Source organism: Emydura macquarii, unplaced genomic scaffold (genome assembly GCF_026122565.2).
Source record: "Emydura macquarii macquarii isolate MOO-44397 ecotype Brisbane River unplaced genomic scaffold, CSIRO-AGI_Emac_v2 contig_2897, whole genome shotgun sequence".
In the NCBI taxonomy this organism is placed as follows: domain Eukaryota; kingdom Metazoa; phylum Chordata; order Testudines; family Chelidae; genus Emydura; species Emydura macquarii.
In genome coordinates this window covers 19597976-19619052 of record NW_027133034.1, presented here as the reverse complement: position 1 = coordinate 19619052, position 21077 = coordinate 19597976, and the positions used below count along the sequence as shown (strand labels likewise).

The 21077-nt window shown below is 40.0% G+C and overlaps 1 protein-coding gene across 2 annotated transcripts in view; it reads left to right on the top strand.

Moving 5' to 3' along the window:
- The first annotated feature begins 1393 nt into the window (after positions 1–1393).
- MEGF10 (multiple EGF like domains 10) overlaps positions 1394–21077 on the top strand; it is a 94484-nt gene continuing 74800 nt past the window's right edge. For both annotated transcript variants that reach the window (XM_067568793.1, XM_067568792.1), the window contains exons 1-4: positions 1394–1509; positions 4442–4543; positions 6438–6538; positions 16238–16330. In XM_067568793.1, the coding sequence (XP_067424894.1) occupies positions 1394–1509; positions 4442–4543; positions 6438–6538; positions 16238–16330 (412 nt within the window). The remainder of the gene's footprint in view (positions 1510–4441; positions 4544–6437; positions 6539–16237; positions 16331–21077) is intronic.

The window sequence follows — 21077 nt, the reverse complement described above, 5'->3', positions numbered from 1 at the left end:
TCCACAAGCATCACCCTTGTAGGCGGTGGGACATGTCTATACTCATAGCCAAGGTCAGAATATGCATCCTTTTCACAGTGCGTTCAACCATCACTAGTCTAAGGTCAGTCCTGATGTTGCCTTATTCACATCAAAGTTTCTGTCCAAATCTTATCTGAAACACATATATCTTTCTCGTTTGCCTAGCTCTCCTCTGCTGATGTGCAGACACCACAGGGTATCAGGCTGACCAGTATTATCTAATTGTTTTCTTGCACTCCCCCATCTTTCTGTAGCCATTTCTTATCCCTTGTCTTATACTTAGCTTGTAAACTACTTGCAACAGGGACTGTCTTTTGTTCTGTGTTTGTACAGCTCCTAACACAATAGTGTGCTGGTCCATGACTAGATCTGCTAGGTTCTATGATAATACAAATAATAAGAATAAAAATATTGAACTCTATCAATAGGAGGAAGTATGGTCTAGTAAATAGGCATTGGACTTGGACTCAGGAGACCTAGACTCCATTCCTGCTACAGACTTCCTGTGTTCAATCTCTTATTCTAATCTGTGCCTTACTTCTGCATCTGTAAAATGGGGGTGATACTACGCTACTTCAAAGGCTAAAATCCATTTATGATTGTGTAGCACTCTGATTGTGTAGCACGCTACTTCAAAGGCTAAAATCCATTTATGATTGTGTAGCACTCTGACATATTAAGAAGAGCTATTAAAAATAGACAGATGAAGAATTCTGGGATACTGTTTTTATGAAAGATGCTATACAAAAAAAAGTTGTTTCAAATATTATTCTGTGGTTTTTTAAGATGAATTTGGGTCTTATTAAATTGAGGGATTCGTAGCTCTGAATGCTTTATCCGTAGAGCCATTCTGTGAACAAGTGCTGTCTGGGCTGTTGGACAGTGATCAACCAATTGCATCTTTATTCTGACTAGGAACATCCCTGCTCCTCCAGTCTTTTCTGAGCTAAATATGTCAGTTGTTTTAATTTGTTCTGTGATATAGACAGATATATTTGTAATCTGTTCTGTGATATAGACAGATAACCACTAGTAATTAAACTGAGCCCATCTAACGCAATTTTACTTCTTTACATAGATCTCCAGAGGTGAAACTGTAATGCATTGCCCATCCAATGCCATCTAACCCATTCACATTTAATTTCTGATTTTGAATTCTACTATGGAGATCATTGTATTCCTACTACTAGCTGTCACCATGTGTCTTGCTGTTAAATGTCTACTATCCTACATAATCTGGTTTGGGGTCAAATTCTAACCTGGTCTAACCAATGGAGTTTCACCAAGGAAGAATTTGTCTCCCTATGTTTATAGTTTGAATATTACTTTGATGTAATATAAATAATTTTTTTTTTACAGGTCACTTGAAAAGATGGTTATTTATTTGAACTGGTTTGTGTGCTTCCTGGTTATACTGTTACACCACTGGATGGGGACAACATTATCCTTGAATCTTGAAGATCCAAATGTGTGTAGCCACTGGGAGAGGTAATATTTCTATTAGCAACATAGACCTGATGTATCCTTAGTTGCTTCTAATTATATTAACATAGGGCATTTCACATGCTTTAAAGTGTTTTATAAAATAATAAACTGTGGGCCTGATTGTGCAATTACTACATGGGGAAAAATGCAAAACTGGGCTATGTATATTATATTATAAAGGGACCATCTTGCTTAACATTGAAATGCAGTCATCTCTGGGGTAGGATGCAGCAACAATTATAAGGGCACTAACAACACTACACTACCATACAGGGACAAGAAATTAATAAGAATACCTTATCCAATTAACTCAGCAGGGGAATTTGCATATTCAGAGTATAATTAGCCGTATTGGAGTTTGGCCAAGTATGATTAGGGTGCTTCTTTCCTTTTCAGCTTTCCCTGAATCTAAATTAAGACTTGTTGGCTTAATTTTTTGATGAGATTCAGAAATTTAAAATGTACGGCTATAAATTCATCAATCTACTTAGTCCATTGCTTTCAGGATTTCATGATAATTGCCAGTAGAATGTTCACAATGGGTAAGAAAAGATTAAACAATAAGCATTTGTTTTCCCTTCTTTTCATGCATGAAGATTATAATAATGAAACCATGCTTCATGGTCTCATTATGATCATTTAATAATGCCTACAACTGATCAGCTAGTAGTCAGTAAGCCAGACTGACTGTTAGTTTGAGGACATCTCTAGGTTATTCTATCTGCATCAGAAGTAAATTGCATTATATTTAAGTGTTAAGAGTATTGGTGAGCATTAGTCGAGATGCATGCCTTATGGTGATATTTCTACACTTTATGGGCTATATATCAAAAATAGCCTCTAAAGGCCTGATCCAACAAACTCTGAGATTCATGTTGAACATTTCAACTCTCTGGCTCTAAACTCTCACATGCAATTTGGAATATGTAAAAACTTGTATTTGCTGATACATGTCAAGTAGTTAGATGACTAAATATCTGATTTCTGAATGCAAATACAGTATAATACAAACTTACAAGCACAAAGTCACAAAGTTGTCTGATACTACTCTGTGTCCTATATGATGTGTGTGGGGTTTTGTTTTGGTTTTTGGAGTGTGTTATCTTTAACTCTAAGATGATTTTAAGAGAAGCCACAACAGATCAGAGAACTGTAAAAAGAAAAGAATAATTTACTGCAAGAATTTTTTAAAGGCTGCAGAAAAAAATGTAACAAATTTGTCTAGTGTTTCTAAATGTCCATGCTTCCATTTTCTGGGGCTTAGGAAGGGGGAAGAATGTATAAAAGGACAAATTGAAAATTGCCATAGCATTTACATTCCCATTCAGAACAGACAGCAGTGGTACACAAATATAAAAGAATTACTTGTAAATATAAATATTAAATATAAAAGAGCTTGTTATTGCTTGTATCATTGGCCTTCCTATACACTTTAAGTAACAGACCCGCCCAATAATAAAACACACATTACATGTGAAGTGAGATCATAGCAGGAATGAACAGAGCTGGCCCTGTGTAAAATAAGAAGTGCAGAGCCCCAGGGAAGTTTAAGTAACATTTGGTTGGACAGGGTACGACAGCTGGATGGATTAGAATTGTTTGTCTTTAGGAGGATGCAGGAACCAGCAGGGACGGGAGAGGGGTTCTGGGCACTTGGAAAAGTTAGATCCCCACAGTCCCTTCTCAAAGTACATGATCACAACAGGAAGGGGAGATTGTAGGTGCTATCTGAGAATAGATACCGACAGATCAGGGACACCAAATGTCTGGGCCCTATTTGGCCACACACTTGGCACATGTTTGTGGCCAGCCCTGGGAATTAGCACCACAGAAGAAAATGTATCCCGCACTCTCATATGTTAAAATCCCATTACTCAGTCATAGGTTGACTTAGTGCCAGCACAAACAGTCTGGTTAAGAATTTTCTAAGATGATTCAATTATTCTTTTCTCCTCTGAAATGTAGATGGATTCCACTTGCTCCTCGTGGCTTCTCCACAGGCTTTGGGTCCCAAGCCATTTATACTTTTCTGCTGGGTTGCACCTGTAGTTTGGCAGGAACTAGAAATAAAATTGTATTTCTAGAAAGGTATTTTTATCTTTAAAATTGTATTTCTAGAAAGGCATTTTTATTCTTTTTAATTTGCTTATTTTTAATGTCCCCTGTTTAGAATACACTTTATCTTCTAAAGCTGTTACATGACTTAATTGTTCTACACACTGTCAGCAATTATCATGAAACAGTAAGATTTCTAAGATTCCAGGAATTTTATTATCTAAGAATACCATAACTTTAGTTATTCTCTTCATCATCCCTCTAAGTTTTTCCATTCACAGTATTCAATGTAGATTTCAGATACAGTATTTTCAGACATTTCTCTAAAAGTCCTATCAGATTTTCTCTCTCTAATTTCTCTGGTCAGCCAAGAAACCTCATCTGTTCAGTGAGATTACTTAAAAGTTTATTCCCAAGTAAAGTTTATTGAACTTGTCACTCCATTTTACATCTACTTCTGGTAGGACAGTAGGAAAAGCATTGAGCATGCAAAGTGCTTTCTTGATGCCATTCCCTAAATTTTAATACGTAGTAGTTTGAGCTTGACAGTCTCAGACTCTAATCTTAGGAAGAGGGCATTGTTAGTTGATAGTGTAAGGCTGAAATTATTGTGTAGAGCTGTTTCTTGGGGAGGCTCAAGGAGCTTCTCTTCTGCAGGTTCTGCATCTGTGAAGGCAAACTTAGATTGAAAAGAACTGTCAGGTTCATAGTCTTATATTGTTAAATACTGATACAAATATTTCTAGGGGTTATTGGCTCTTCCTCTGGGTATAGTCATCAATTCTAGCTGCAGTTAATCTACTGGGGTTAATCTTTCTTTGTAAAAAGATTAATACTGTGCGCATCTACTTGCTCAGTAATCTGTTTTATTTCTCTTCAGTTATTCAGTTACAGTTCAAGAATCATATCCACATCCTTTTGATCAAATTTACTATACCAGCTGTACTGACATATTGAACTGGTTTAAATGCACACGACACAGGTAATTTACAATTATCAATGCTTTCAAATTGTTCATTTGCTGTAGTAATATATGGAAGGTGTATATTTTGTGTCTTAAAATTGATTGTTGTGTACAGCCTGGATCAGTTATAGTGAATTAACTGTCTAGCAGTTACAGTTCAGCTCAACTGGAAAATGTGTTTGACTAAATCAGTCAATAGTATATATGTCTATAGCATTTGTCCCTGTCAAGATCATAGGTCTATCAACCCATCATCTATGTGGTGTGTATCTGTTAGAAAGAGAGCAGGTTAAAAAAAGACTTGTAAGATATACCAAAAAATTATATCCCTCATTTCCTGTAAGGAGTAACTGGAGGGAGGTGTAAATTGAGGCATATGACTGCTGCCCTCTTTGGAGAAAGTGAACATTGCCTTCAGGAAAAAAAGACTTGTTCAAGGAAATCCCTTCTTATGCGTAGTAAAAATGTAAGCAAGGAATGAGTGACTCAGAACTGGTCTAGGCATCGGTAAAGTATTCTTTTTTGTCTGCCCAAGGTGATACACCCGTTGGTTATGGTGGTGTTGGGTACCTACTCCTTGAGCATAGCACGTGAGATAGTATAACATTGACAATATGAAATACAGGTGATGCAGACTTCCTGGAGATGTTGTATTGACAACATGTGTCTATTTGTCTGCGTTGCCATTTAGATGTGTGCTGTTCATTGTTCAGTGTTCCTATTAGGTTGGGTGTTGTGAGGATATGTGTACTGTTTCCTTAAATCTGTAGTCAGAATCCAGGCAGGAGAGACCTTGGGAAGTTTCTAGGCTGGAGCTCTACAGTGAAGAAAGAAAGTGCAGAGAGGAAGGCGTTAGGGATGAAGTTATATTTCTTCTCTAATAAAGTTGGCTTTTTTCAGTGTTAGAAAATCAACTCTTTCTGTGATTATTTACCGTTGTCCCATTGACACAATTTGTGTTTCTTTTGTTGTTTCACTGCTTCTGTTCACCACTGCATGATTGTGCAAGTACGGCCTAATTAACTCTCCTGTAGACCCGGGGCTATTATGGCATCGAGGCCGTAATTAACGCTATACTAAGCTTGCCTTTTAATTAACATAAATCCATTCTGTGATTACATTTCAGTCTTAAAACATATAGAACAGGGGTCGGCAACCTATGGCACGTGTGCCAAATGTGGCACATGAGATGATTTTGAGCGGCACTCACGCTGAGCCCACATCACATGGGAGAAGCATGGGGGGGGAAAGGGGTGTGGATTTATTTTTGAGGGGCCCCTCTTAACCCGAGGCCCTGGGCTGCAGCCCCTACAGCCCCTATGTTAATCTGGCCTGCCTGCATGGTGCTGAACATCTCATGCCTGTGAAATGCTGAGCACCCTCATGTTCCACAAAAATTAGCATTTTGCAGGATCTGAACCCATAGAGCTGCTCTCTCTTCTTCTTAACTCTGCAGTGTGGCTCTGGTTCCGAGACCCTGATTAACCTTTTGCAGGGTAATTCCCAGAACTATTGCCTTCAGAAGTTGGAACCTATAATGGTGATCTTACAGAGTGGCCAATTTGTGTTGTTCCTTGATTTTATTCTGGAAAATGTTGCATTAGAAGGCACTAATTTCAGGAATGACAAAAGCTGTGATTATGGTAACTATTGGCTTGAATGTAGGCTAAGTGACCAGAATGTTTAATCTTTTTATTGGCCCCTGAAAAATAAGATTTATGATTGTAATACTGGCAGATTTCCAGAAAACTGATATTGTTACGTTTATCAACCAATTAAGCTAGATGTCTGTTTTTGTTTTTTTATCTTGTATTATGTATCAAACCAAGATGTTTCTAAATATGCTAAAATAAACATTGTTTTACTTCAAAGCTATTATAATAAATGTAACGTCCATTTATTTCTTCATTAGAATCAGTTACCGTACTGCTTACAGGCATGGAGAAAAAACTATGTACAGACGGAAATCTCAGTGCTGTCCTGGATTTTATGAAAGCAGGGAAATGTGTGTCCGTAAGTTCAACTTTGTATTGCTTTGAAATTCCATGTGTTTGTCAAAGTGCTGGATTCACTCCTGTTTGGAGGTAGACTTGTGGAACTTAAGTTACCAGGGGCCCAGTTATCACATCAGTTGTGCACATGCAACTCTCTTTGAAGTCAGTTGGTGTTGTGCATATGCAGATGACAGAATAATTGGACTCAGATGTATAAGTAGATACATTTAACATGATTTTCACTAACGATCAGCTGACATGCTGCACCTCATACAGTACAAGTGTCAGTGTACTTTCCAAAACAATATGTAAATACTTAATACTAGACTGCTAGGACAACACAGGCCCCTATGTTGAACTGCCTCAGGTACCGTCCCCCCTGGGGATCCAAGGAGCATAGTTTTAGGGTATGTCTATACTGATGGCGGCAAAGTCGCCACCGTCAGATTGATCTTTCTGGGTCGATTGAGCGGTCAGTGAAGACCCGCTCAATCGATCAGGAAGTCGACGCAGTAAATCCATCCCCTCAAGTAGCGTAGCGCTGCGTCGATGGGAACACAGTTCCCTTCGGTGCAGTGCAGTGAAGACGCCACGCAGAAGGGAAGCACAGCAGTCAACGGGAGTTACGCAAGCTACTCTGCGTAGCTCCAGTTGACTGTCGTCGAATTTCCAGGTAAATGTAGACCAGGGCTAAGTCTGCAGGTTGCACTAGCCTTTGGGATGAAACATTGCTCTGTCCCAAAGTGCCTGCCCAACTTCGGGACAGTTAACATCAGTGGAGTCCAAAGAGGGAGCGGTCTGTGCACTTCTCTGAGTGCAGGGACTGTGATTGGCTCTGTGCTCAGATAAGGGCCTCTTCTCACTTTTGTAACCTTGCATCCTCTCTAAGGCAAGGGAAGAGCTGGCCCTTAAAATGAAATTTATTAAAGAAGGGAAAAAGCAAAGCAAAATGATGAGTTGTAAGTCGAGAATGTAAAGAACATACTATTAGCAGGTTGACAAAGGTCTACATGCAGCAGAATGAACAGCGAGGTGCTCTTCTTTGTAAGTGTGATAACAGGTTCTCGTGTTGTGATAAGTAAGCAATAGTGCAATGCTTCTTATCTTGGGGAAATACAGGTAGATAACTTTTCACAGCTGAAAATGTGTGTTATTGGTGTCCTTTCACATTTTGAGATTCAGAGGATAAATCTAATATCTAGATTATATACTAACAAGCCTTTCTTGCCATTCACGTAAGAGGGTTTTTTTTTAATTTTTTTGCTTTGTTCTGTTCAAATTAGAAGATAATTGCTGCAATGTAAAATATCCTGTCTCTGATGTAGGATTTATCTAAATGATGAGTAGTATCCTATTCTCTAAACTAATGCCACTGATAAGTTATGCCTTCTCTTCACATAGTGTAAAGAGCCTTTGAAGTGCAATGTAATGTGCAAATAATATGTTTACTAAATTGTATTATTTCCTCAAATAATTATTGATAAAGTTTGTGTCTCTTACCTGAGCCACAGACTTGTAACAGTAATGTTGATGATGCAGAATTTTTATTGTTCCTTATATATATGTTGAAATTATCAGGTAGTCTAAGGGATTTAGACACATATCCTTCATTTAATGTAATGGAAGGTGTGTGTAAATCCTCTAGACTGCTATGAAATCTCAACCATTGCCCTTCCACAGCCTTTACTAATGCAACATTCCCACTGAATACAATGGGAGTTTTATCTGAGTGAAGACTTCAGGACACATTTAACTTGTTTTTAATACAGCACAATATTCGTTTACTGAAATTCACTTAGCTGACATAGTTTCTGTTTCCTCATATCTTTAGTTGCAATTAGGTCCAGGGTTTGTTCCTTTTATTTGATTTCTTTTAAACTTTTCAGAAAATGGGGGGGAAAACCCTGAAAAATAATTTTTGGAACACTGAAAGCAGCCTAATCAAGTTATCCTTTAACTTTCCCCACAAAACCCTCTGGAAAGACTCGACATGAAGAGTTTCAAACCTTTAGGGAAGATAGGATGCAACAAATTGGTGGTAGTGAGAGGGACAATACTGGGCTCATAATGAAAAGTTAGTTAAAACGTAACTATGGAGTCACTAATGTGAATATGTAAATCCATAGTTAGGGTGTAACTAACTTTTGTGAACATATGTGAATATGTGAACTATGATATGAACAGAGCAGCAAAATAAGGTCCCAGTCCCACAAGGGACTGAGCACCTTTATCGTCCATTGCTGTCCTGCTTTCAGGAGGAGCTTGGCACCTCACAGATTATTGCCCTAAAGTAGCAACCACTGCAACATATGTCATTTCATGGCTGTCTTTTGAAGGGTTATAGTCCTGAGGGAAACGTCTTCCTCTGGTAACATCTGGATTCTCAGGAGCATACTCTTTGTCTACTGTTGCCACCAGGAAATGGGATTTTGGAAATGGAAATGAGAGAAATCATCAGTACTGTGTATGGTTCACTTTTCCTGGCGCAGAATACTGTGCTATTCGATTAGGGATGTAGCACATGAACGCTTGCTAGTTCCATAATTGATTCTCACTTGGCAAATTACTATTGACTTTTACAACTATGACCTTTATTACTTAAATATAAAAATAACTTTCTATATAACAACTATAAATCAGAAACCTCAGCTGATCCCATATGAGAAACATTTTCCGTGGGATTATCAGTTTGAAATCAACAAGATGAAATTCCGTAAAGATAAGAGCAAAATGCTACATTTAGGAAGGAAAAATCAGATGCACAACTACAAAATAGCGAATAACTGGCTAGGCAGTAATACTGCTGGAAAGGCTGGGGAGTGCATAAACACAAACTGCATATGAGCCAACAAGATGACGCAGTTTTGAAAAAATGACATTCTGGGGTGTATAAACAAGAGTGTCATATAAAAAAAAAATGGGAGGTAATAGTTTAGTTGTACTAAGTACTGGTGAGGTACCAGCTGAAGTGCTGTGTCCAGTTTTGGATGCCACACTTTTCGAAAGATATGGACAAATTGGAGAGCATCCAGATGAGAGCAACAAAAATGATAAAAGGTTTAGAAAACCTGACCTATGAGGAAAGGTTTTAAAAAAAAAAAAAAAAAACTCTGGGCATGCTTGGTCTAGGGAAAGAGGCCTAAGCGGGGACTTGATAACAGTCTTCAAATGCGTTAAGGACTGTTATAAAGATGATGGCGATGAAATGTTCTCCATGTCCTCTGAAGGTAGGTCAAGAAATAATCAACTTAACCTGCAGCAATGGAGATTTAGGTTGGGTATTAAGGGAAAAATTCTAACTGTAAGATAGTTAACCACTGGAATAAGTTAATGTTGTGGGGTGTGGCTGCCCCATAGCACCCCTTTGGCCAAGTGTGACACTGCTGGCACTCTGTGCCTCAATTTCCCTCCCTGAGGTGGATCTCCTCATCTGTCTACAGACAGGTCAGTGCTGGAGATGTGGCTTAGCCCTCTGGTGAAGAGATAAACCAACTTATCCCTATAGTAAAAGTCCAGCTAAAAAGTCCCAGACAAACAAGAAGTTTCCTGTGCCCTTTGGGGCTTCTCTTCAGCCTGACCTCTGGGCCCTGTTCTCAGCCTCTTTTTGGGCTACCATTGAGAATCTTTTCCCCTGCTCTGGTATAGAGGACTTGACACTCAGTCTGGTTCCCCAGGAGTATCATTCTCAGCTCCTTTCTGGGGTCTGTTCCTTGTGTCCTTCCCTGCACTGGTGTAGAGCCCTGGGTCACCAGGCTAGTTCGCCTGGAATAGTTGGCATCCTACAGACTCTGGCTCAGGGCCTTTGACAGGAATCTCTCCATGTGGTTCCAGACTCAGATCACTCTTAGTCCTTTTGTGAGGCCTAGTTGTCCATTAATCTACAATTTGTCCTCCCTGGTCCCACCGCTTCAGGCTGGGAAGCAGTTAATTAATTATAGCATAGGTATGGCTGGCCTTATTTCCCCAGGGACAGTTTCCAAGGGAGATTATGGAATTCCTGTCCCTGGCATTTTTTGAGAACAGGTTAGACAAACACATGTCAGGGGTGGTCTGAGTATACGTGGCCCTGCCTCAGTGCAGAGGATTGGACTAGGTGACCTGCTGAGGTCTCTTCCAGCCTTGCATTTCTATGATTCTATTGCTTACTTTGAACACCAGGTTCCATAAAATGCCATGCTTCTTAAAATTAGATTCCAACCCCATTGCCATGGATGTATTTGGAAAAATCTGCCCAGCAAATATCTGAGGCTATTCTGACTGTCAAATTGACATACTTATTGTGTTTCTGAAGGAAAACTTGCTAAATTCTTAGATTATTCTATAACGCCATTGTTATCCGAATGAAATAGTGCCAACTTTTTGTTTCTGAATGTCTGGATAATGCCCTTGCAAGTGAGAAATACCTATCAGTAAAATTTAGGTGACCTTGCATAGACTACTGTTTCCTCAATATGTTCTTTTTGGCTATCAAAACACATTTCAGTTTTCTAGAGGGAGACCAGAATCCATTGTTGTGGAGTGGAGGGTCATCTCTGGGAGTGTACTGTAAAGTGCCATGAAAAGTCTTTATCCAGCACCCTTTGGTCCACAAATTAGACACTTATGTCTTCACAAATAAAAGCAGTTTTTTCTATAGACCGAGAAAGAGAGAAGGGATCCACACATGACAGAGGCCATTCATTTTTGATGCATTATTGGATGGCACTCACTGTGTTCTTTAAGATCAAATCACTCATCATCACTACAGCAGCAGGACTGACTGAAAGTTATACATTCTGTCGAGCAGGGTGGGAATGGAGATTGTCTGAGTAAAGACATTGTTTTTATTCTAATTTAAAGGAGATGTGAAATCTAAATAATTCCCCTCAAAATTAAGGGGGGGGGGAAGAGAGAGAGAGAGAATCAATTCATTGTTCAATGAGACCACTTGCAGAATAAGTAAGTGGCAGAACTGGACCTTTAATTGTACTCATACTAAAGTACTATTAGACTAAACACCAGAAACCATTCAAATCCATTACTTCTGTGGTGATGAGCTTCATTTTGGATGAGCAATCCCACAGGTAACAAGAAAACATAAAATCATCACTGATAAAGGTTGCAGATGACAAAAGAACTGTGGGAGTGGTAAATAAAGAAGAGGACAGATCACCTGGCACAGGTCACTGGTCTGGATCACTTGATAAGCTGGGCACAAGTAAACAATATGTATTTTAATACAGCTAAATGTAAATGTATACATCTAGGAACAAAGAATATAGGCCATACTTACAGGATAGGGATTCTATCCTGGGAAGCAATGACTGAAAAAGATTTGGGGTTCAGGGGGATAATCAACTGAACATGAGTTCCCAGTGTGACACTATGGCCAAAAGGGCTAATGCTATCCTTGGATGCATAAACATGGGAATCTTGAGTAGGAGTAGATAGATTATTTTACCTTGGTATTTGACACTAATGTGACCACTGCTGGAATACTCTGTCCAGTTTCTGGTGTCCACAGTTCAGGAAGAATGTTGCTAAATTGAAAAGGGTTCAGAGAAGAGCCACGAGAATGATTTAAGGATTATAAGACATGCCTTATAGTGACAGACAAGGAGCTCAGTCTATTTATTTTAACAAAGAGAAGGCTCAGGATGAATGATTACAGTCTATAAATAGCTACTTTGGGAACAAGTATCTGATAATGGGCTCCTCAGTCTAGCAGAAAAAGATATAACATTATCCAATGCCTGGAAATTGAAACTAGATAAATTCAGGCTGGAAATAAGGTATAAATGTTTAACAGTCAGAATAATTATCAGAACAATTTACCAAGGGTTGTGCTGAGTTCTCCATCACTGGCAATTTTTACTTCAAGATTGGATATTTTTGAAAAGATATGCTCTAGGAATCATTTTGGGGATGTTCTGTAGCCTATGTTATAAAGGAGGTCAGACTAGATGATCATAGTGGTCCCTTCTGGCCTTGAAATCTGTGAATCTATAAAACTGATCTGCAGTTGAGCCCCACAGAAGTCCAGAAGAGCTCTCCACCATTCTCTGCAAATCCTGACTCCTTTCTCTTCTCCTGACAGGAGCTTTGGAGTCTTTTCCCCAGTGACTACAGTAACTTCCATGGAACTCTCTGTGCAGGGGATTGCAGATTCTGGGAATCAGAGTTCTGTTTGCCTCCTCTCCCACCATCACCAAGCGCTTTTGGTAGCGGGTTAGTGAGGTTGTAATGGATCATCCCTTCCTCCACCTCACTTCTTTTGCCCTAGAAAGATCATTCTCAGTTGCAGTGTCCTTTCTGGGCTGATGGCTCCATTTGGCAGTTGTCTGGTAGTTTGGGTGCCAAGAGAGGAGACACTGGACTCTTTTTTCCTATCTTCTCAGTTATCAATCAGCCAAGGAGAACGTGCTTCCCATTTCTACACATGCTAGGGCATGAGGGAGGCATTGCCTTCCTCCTAGCATCATTCCCCAATGATCCCATTGCCATACACAGCAATGGAGGGTAGGTTCATGAACTCTGCCTGTGAAAGAGGGAATGGGGATGGGGCCAGTGGGACGCTAGATGGGGAGGTCTCTGAGTTATTACAGATGATTCTTTTCCAGGTGTCCGTCTGGTGGGTCTTGCCCACATGCTCAGAGTCTAACTGATCGCTGTACTTGGGGCTGGGAAGGAATTTTCCCCTGTGTCAGATTGGCAGAGACCCTGGGGGTTTTTCGCCTTGCTCTGCAGCATGGAGTATGGATCACTTGCAGGTTAAAATTAGTGTAGCTTGTGTGTCGACTGGCACCAGCAGTGTAGACCAGCCTCAAGAGACTCAAAGTATTTCCCATCTGATGATTAATCAGTAATCTATGTGAAATGAGGCTGTGGTTTTAATTCAGTTCTTGATTGGCATGTGTCCACTTATAACACAAAAAAAGGCTCTTAATGGTATCCTCGTTGGCAGCTTTAGTGGAATGGCCAAGGAAATAATGGAGAGAAACTGAACTAACTTCCCTGTTAGGAGTGGTCCTTTGAGATACATTGGTAGCTGTGTGTTGAAGCCTGAACTGCTCTTGCATATGATGTACCTCTTCTATGGATAAATAAAGGACTTCAGGCTCCAGGGTTGGCAACCTGGCACATTTCACCAGCACTAAATTCACTTAATTTTTAAAATAACAGTTACTTTTCATGGAACAGTAAATCTCTAGCTTTACAAGTTTAAAACAATCTAGGAAGTAGACTTCTCTGCAGTTACTTATAAAGGTATTATATATGTAAAGGTATTATTAAAACCTTGTATTAACACACACAGATTTTTGTATGTGTTATTTCTATGTGTGATGGGATATGATGAAACTGAAGCCGAAGGCAGAGCTATGCAGCCTCATTCCATAGAAATTTGGGATTTAGTATGTGAGTAATCACTTGTTTATCCACACATGCGCATAGCTCATGCTTGCCGCTTTCACTATCACCTTGTAAAACCATATGGTTCACTGGGAAGCATTATAGCAGACTTGACTGAGGGAACACTTGCAGCTATTCTAGTGTGTGAGGCAGCATTAATTTAAGGAAAGAGTTTTCAATGATGCAGGTAGTGCATGTTTGGTTATAAGACTAGAGGAAAATGATGATATATCATTTAATTTTTTTAGAAAATAAGCACAAATAAAACCGTGTTATTGGTTTATATTTTCTGTTGGCTGGTGCTTTAAAAATACAATTTTTCAAACTTGATTTCTAATGAAGATCACTTTAATGTACCTCTAAAAATAGCTTACCCTGAGGTTAACAGCCTTGGACTCAATAAGATAAGCCTTTATTGGTTTATGAGGCACATATTCATCAGACTGATCTCTGTGGAATTTTTTGTTTTGTTTTTTGTTTATCATCCAAAGCTTAAAGATGACCACTTTGGCCCTTCATGCTTAATTAGAAAAAATCAGTGGGAATGTTGAACATATTTTTATTCTTCAGCACTAATTAACTTTTGGGCTAAACCATTTCCCACCAATTCAGCAAAACACCAATTCATATTTAGCCTCCTTAAATATCTTGCAAATACCAGCCAAGCCATTTCTCCCCATGATGTCCCCTCCAAAGAATCACCTCTCGTTGGTATAAATGATCAGGTTTCTGTTGAGAATGTGTCTTTTAAATGGCAGACTTTGGAAATGTTACAGAGAGAATCACCATCCCATGTGTATCTGTTGGAAATTACTGTTGTTTGAATTGTTGTTGAAAAATTCCCACAATGTGTGTGTAAATATATATATCAACTATCTGTCCTGGGGATGTAATGCCAACAGTTTGTGTTGCTGCTTGGGAACTCTTCCTCCTTCAATGTATGCAGTTTTCTTTATGTGTTTTGCCAGAGTAATTTCAAGCTCTGGAAGGTGGGGTCAGTCATCACTGTCTTGAATATTTACCACCCTTAACTCCTGCAGAGTAGCCATGATGGGCAGTTCTATGTGACTTCTTTAGTTTCCTGGCCTAAGAATTAGACAATGTTACTGTTAGCTGGGAGGGCAGGACTAATTGATCTGTCTGCCACTGTGACTGACAGAAGCCCTTCCCTTCAGTCAGTGTGGTGATGTCCATGTCTTGTTTGCAGGTTGGCCTTTTTGTTCAACAGAGATTTGCCTTCACCTCACTCCCTAGTTTGGACATGTCTTCCCAATAGCCCTGATTCCCTCCCTATTCCAATCTTCTCTGTGCTGCTCCCTCTCTGCTCTGGGTTCCCATAGCTTCCTTCTTGATCTAGGTATCCTTCCCTGTGGAATCCATGCTAACAGTATGGCTTTTTGTGCCCTTCTAATGGCTAGACCACTGTTTCTGATTCTTCATCCATAATAATTTACACCGTGCTTTGCATCTTCAAAGAGCTTTGCAAACATTAATATTAATTAATGCTCACCCCATGATGTAAGTAAGTAATATGTATCTCAATTTTATAGATGAGGAAACTGAAGCAAAAAGATTGAGCTTTATCCAAGGTGACCTAGTATAAATGTTATGACCAGGATTAGAACTCTTTGGCTCCCACTTCTGTGCTCCCAACACTAGACCACATCTCTCTCTCAAGACTCAACGTGAGGGCTGGTAAAAAAAAAAAAAAAAAAAAAAAAAAAAAGTTTCCCCCAAAATTTCCAGTTTCAAAAAAGACCTTTATTTGTTTTTGCTTTTAAAAAGTTTAAAATGAAAAATGTCAGCCAGCTCTATTCAGCACTGGCAATGATATTTGCAGGAGGAATCAGAAGATTTACATTTTGAGTTAGTCTGTTGATCACCTTTGTTTTGCTGTGCTGCTTCTGAATCATGCAGCCATTCATAAAGATAAATATTAAAGTACTGATATGTCGTCACATATTGTGCATGGTGTAAAGCAAATCATGTTTTACCCACTGCTGCAGCAAAACTTGCCTGAGTTTTTCTCCAAAAGTTTAGCTTTAGTATGAAACAGTATTTGAGCAGTCTTAATGGAATTTATTTTGAGATTTTGAACTTAGAAAATGGTTATCAAATACATGTTAAAGAAGTCTGAAAAATGACTCACTGGCAAAGCTACCAAACATGAATTTACCAACCATTTTCTTGTTTTTAAAAGATATTTCAGACAAAAATATAAAACAGCTGGATTGAGGAAAGGGCTAGTGTGGGGTGGGATTTTGTGTATGTTTTTGTTTTGTTTTTTGTGGAAGATGTTCTTATTTTTATTGATTTCTCTCTTTGACAGCTCACTGTGCTGACAAATGTGTCCATGGTCGTTGTATTGCTCCAAACACCTGTCAGTGTGAGCCAGGCTGGGGGGGACCCAACTGCTCTAGTGGTAAGTTTACACCTGCTGCTGACTGTCTTGTGCTGTTTTTACTGTGGTGTCCTTCTTTTTGGGAGATTATCATAGAACAGATCCTGTGTTTGATTTTCTGGTCAATGTTGCAGGAGCTTGCTCTGATTTATCAGAAGGTGTCAGAACTTCAGAAGGTGTGGGGTCTGATTTATCTAATTTATTCCAAAACAGTAGTGGCAAGTGCCAATAATAAAAAATGCGAATTAATTTGTCCTCATTGATATGCCGGATTGGATAGGACTCCATTGCTGGAGATGATAAATATATTTGGACTGATCAAGGTTCCCTCAAACTTATGTTTCCTGAGTACAAAAAGAATGACTGCCCAAGCTCAAGTAGTCTCTCCCGTTGCCTTTCCCCTCCCTCTCCTCCTCTGTCCTCTCACTCATCCACTTACCCCTTCTGTCACTCATTCCCATTCCTTCCTCCTCCATTGACTCAATATCCTTTTTTGTTCATTCCATATCCCACGTTCATTATCACCTCCTCTCCAGTTGGTTGCGTTCTTTTCATTTCACTCTCGCTCACTGTTTTTCACTTACCAGGCACCTCTCTCCAACTTTCCTCTCCCTCGCTTTTGCTGTGTGTGTGAGTCAGAAAGAAAAAAAGACGAAAGAGAAAGAGAGAAATTGAAGGTGTAGGCAGCACTGCAGTGCCCCTCCCCAGCCAGCACCTAAAGCTGCCATGGGAAGTTGGAGCTCTGGAGAACCACTCTGTACTTCTCCAACAGTTCCCCCTCCCTACATGGGTGGTACCAGATAGTTGAAACCCTGCTGGGCAGGCTCCCTACGGTGAACGGTGTCTCCCATCAGAGGGTGCAGTTCTGTGACCGCAGGGCTTTGGGGGTAGGAGAACCCAGGTACTGATGTGTATGACTTGTTTTTTTAAATACACGTTGTAGTGGACTAATAAAATCAAGTTTTTCCAAGATTTATTATTTGTAAATTCACACTAATGGTGTTGCTCAATATCTCTTTTCAAGGTTTATTGCTTTATTGAATAACAGGGTTTTTTTTCTGAGCTCACTAGAATCTGATTGTTGGATGTAAATGCTCACTATGTGTGTGTGATGTTAGAATGAAGTTACTCTGCAGAAAACAGAAGTGGAGGTTCATTACTGTATAATAAAAATTTTAATTAGTGCATTGAAGACACTGAAACAACTTGGGAGTTCAGTTGTTCTTAATTATAACTAGTTTTATTACATCTGGCCTGTCCCAGATATTCACGCACAATTATTGTTGAGCCCAATTCATTTTTGCTGGCACAGGGAATTGTCAATTACTCTTGTCTGGCCCCCTGAACCAAAGGCAGAGTGGATTCCAGAAGAGCTCTGCCAGCCACTGCTGCTGACAGGATGCACTGTGTTTAGGGCATCATTGCAACTAGTCATGCTCCCTCCTCAATAAGCTCTGTCCACATTTTGAACAACACTGCCAGCCTATAGGCCTCCAGCTGATGGGTAGTTGCAATTGCTTTCTCCTTTCACTGCCCTCTTCTTTTCTTGGGAGTCTTTCTTGCAGCCCTGTGACAATGGTCATGCAAATAATATTACCAACCCCACAAAATCATGAATCAGACTCCAAAAAATCATATTGAGTTAAAACTCATAAGATCTAAAAAATATTGATTTTGGGATTCCTTTTGTTTGCATTTCAGTTTTTGAGGATGCACTCAGATCACATTTTTCTCTACAACCATGAGCGCTAGAGACTTATTTTTTAAAATAAAAGCTGAAATTATCACATATTATAGGATTCCAGGAGCTTGTTGTGAAAGCCATAGACTTATTGGGGGAGCTGGTCAGGCTTTTAGGTGGCTGATATCAACTCCAGGACTTCAAAGGAATGGAACCCACATTGCTTGTTAAAAACAATAAAAACAATGAGAGTCCTGTAGCATCTTAAAGACTAACAAATTTCTGTGGGCATAAGATTTCGTGGACTGCAACCCACTTCATCAGAGGCATGAAACAATGTGACTCAGTATCAGTCTGTTATATAAATTTTGTTAAAATTCTTAAAATCAAATCAGGAAAACATATCACCAAAGGTAAGGTACTATATCGTATTAAACAAAGCTAAGAATAAAATGCTAATGATAAACTTGAAATGAAATCCAGAACAAATCAACTGATCACAAAAAGTCAGTCTCAATATTGGACTGAAATTAAATAATCAAATTAATTCCAAAAATAATCACTGCTTATGTCAGTTCTAAGAAGGAGTCTAAGAAGGTGGCTGTCCATATGGATCTGAATTCTAATGAAAGAATTTTACCAAAGTCAATAAAATCTACATTTTGAATCTGTTTAAGTAGCTTAATACTGAACCCAAATTATTATCTAATGTCTAAACCACAACCTCCCTCAGAGACAATTTTAAAGCTTCCTGCTGAGACTTCATGTCTTGTGTAGTGAGTAACCCTTTCCTCCCCCCACCACAAATGATATTATTATTATTATTATTTATTTTACTTGTATTACCATAATGCCTGTGCGTCTCAGTCATGGACTAGGGTCCCATTGTACTAGGCCAGTGGTTCCCAAACTACGGGGCACGCCCCCCTATGCAGGTATGGAAGAACATTTACAGGGGTGGGGACACAGTAGGGCGTAGGCTAGCCACCATGTGGGGCGGGGAGGGAGCACCACCCAGCCCCACTCTGCCCCTAGCTTGGCCCCAGCCTTGGCCCCCAGCTCCCGTTGCGCTTCTCCCCACTTCTGCTCCCGGCTGCGGACCCGGCCACGGTCCCAGCCCCCATTGTGCTCCCAGCTGGCTCCTGGCCATGTCCCTGTTCCCTCTTCTGGCCGCTGCCCTGGCCGCGCTCCTAGCCCCCCTTGTGCTCCCGGGCCTGGTCCTGCTTCTGGCTGCAGCCCCGGCTGCACGCCAGTCCTGGCCCTGGGTCCCGGTCCTATTCCTAGCCCCAGCAACACTCACACTCCTGGTCGTGGCCCTGGCTGCAGCTCCGGCTCCCAGCTCCTGGCCACGCTCCTGGCACTGTTCCCCAGCCGTGGCCATGGTCGTTCTCCTCAGCCCTGACCGTGGTCCTCGCTGCACTCCCGGCCCCAGTCCTGCTCCTGGCTGCTGCCCTGGCCGCGCTCCTGGCCCCCCTTGTTCTCCCAGGCCTGGTCCTGCTTCTGGTTGCAGCCCCGGCTGCACGCCAGCCCTGGCCCTGGGTCCCGGTCCTGTTCCTACCCCCAGCAACACTCACACTCCTGGTCGTGGCCCTGGCTGCAGCTCCGGCTCCCAAATTACAGATGACAATTTCAAGTCTCTCAGGATTTTTAAACACGAGACACACTTCAATTATTGTCTTTAGGAGACAGTAATTGGAGATGTTTAAACCTGGGAAACTTTTCTTTCTGGTGCCTTCCCATGTGACTGTTATGGGTTTGCTCACTCATGCATATACACAGCCACACTTCCACTTTACTATCCAAAAGATAAAGAAAATATGAAGACTGGGACATCTCCAAGTTAAATAAAAACAAAATAAATAGAAAACTGAGAAATAAAATACTTACAATAGCAGGGGTTCACACACTTTTCAGCTGAGCTGCAGACAAGGAGCCAGACTGTGATGTTCTGTTAGCACTGCAATTTTTGCTAGTGGGCCTTCTTGGGGTGCAGAAAGAGACTGGTCCAAGCCTGGCCAGTTTATTGATGTTGGGACTTCCTCTACCCCCGGTGATCAGTCTTTGCAATTCTGGAATATCAGTTTTCCTCCAGTGGTTTGTTGATCTGAAATTGAAGGCTTCTTGACTTTATCCTTGATACTTATAGTTTACGAATGTTGCTCACTTGTAGTACCTCCCTCTTTGTAGTACCGTGTAGTTACCCTTCTTGTAGTACCTCCCTCCACGGTGTTTGGCTACGTCATACGTGAAGCCTACCTTGGAACCAGGCACCTCTGTATAATCAAGTTTGAATTAGGTCGTCATTAGTGAGCATCAACTTTAAAAAGGCCTGCTTTACATCAGCAATTAAAAAAGTATTCTCTCATTTCCATAATCTCAAACTTATGGTCTGTGACCCACAAAAAATATAAAAAATCCAGACACCTATCACCATTTCTCGGGAATTTGATGAGATTTTATCTGGGTCAAAGGTCTTAAAAGACATTATGTCAACAGTTTACGGGAAAATTAAATGTAAAACCCTATAAAAATAATGAATGGGAAAAACCCAACAAAGCCAATTGTTAATTATTCATTCATCATAAAGACAAATTCAGATATATGATAAATTTCATTATTTCCACTTTTTCTTCTGCTTATCTAAAACCAGCAAATATTCTTATTTTTCTTGCAAACAAGACAATTACAGTAACTTTCCTCTTTTGGAACTGGCCAGAGGTCATACAGTTTATCCTTTGTAATCCAAATTTTGATAAAGAAAAAGCTACATTAACGTTCATCAAGATGAAACTCATTTAAAATCTAAAATGTTAAATTTTATATTCGGTCTGTATTCCCATACAAAGTATTCTCTTCTTTTAGGGCGTTTAAACAACACCAAATGTCAAGAGACTTGTGATAAAATCATGAGAGTTGATTATACTGTGTCAGTGTTATCCTGATCTTTATCCAGCATGCTGAATTTAAAGTTGTACATATGTAGTTGAATTCTTATGAAGTGTGTACTTGTATGAAGTGTGTTCATATATATCAGATATAATTTATTTATCTCCGTGGATAGCCAATAGGCATTTTAAATTAACACAC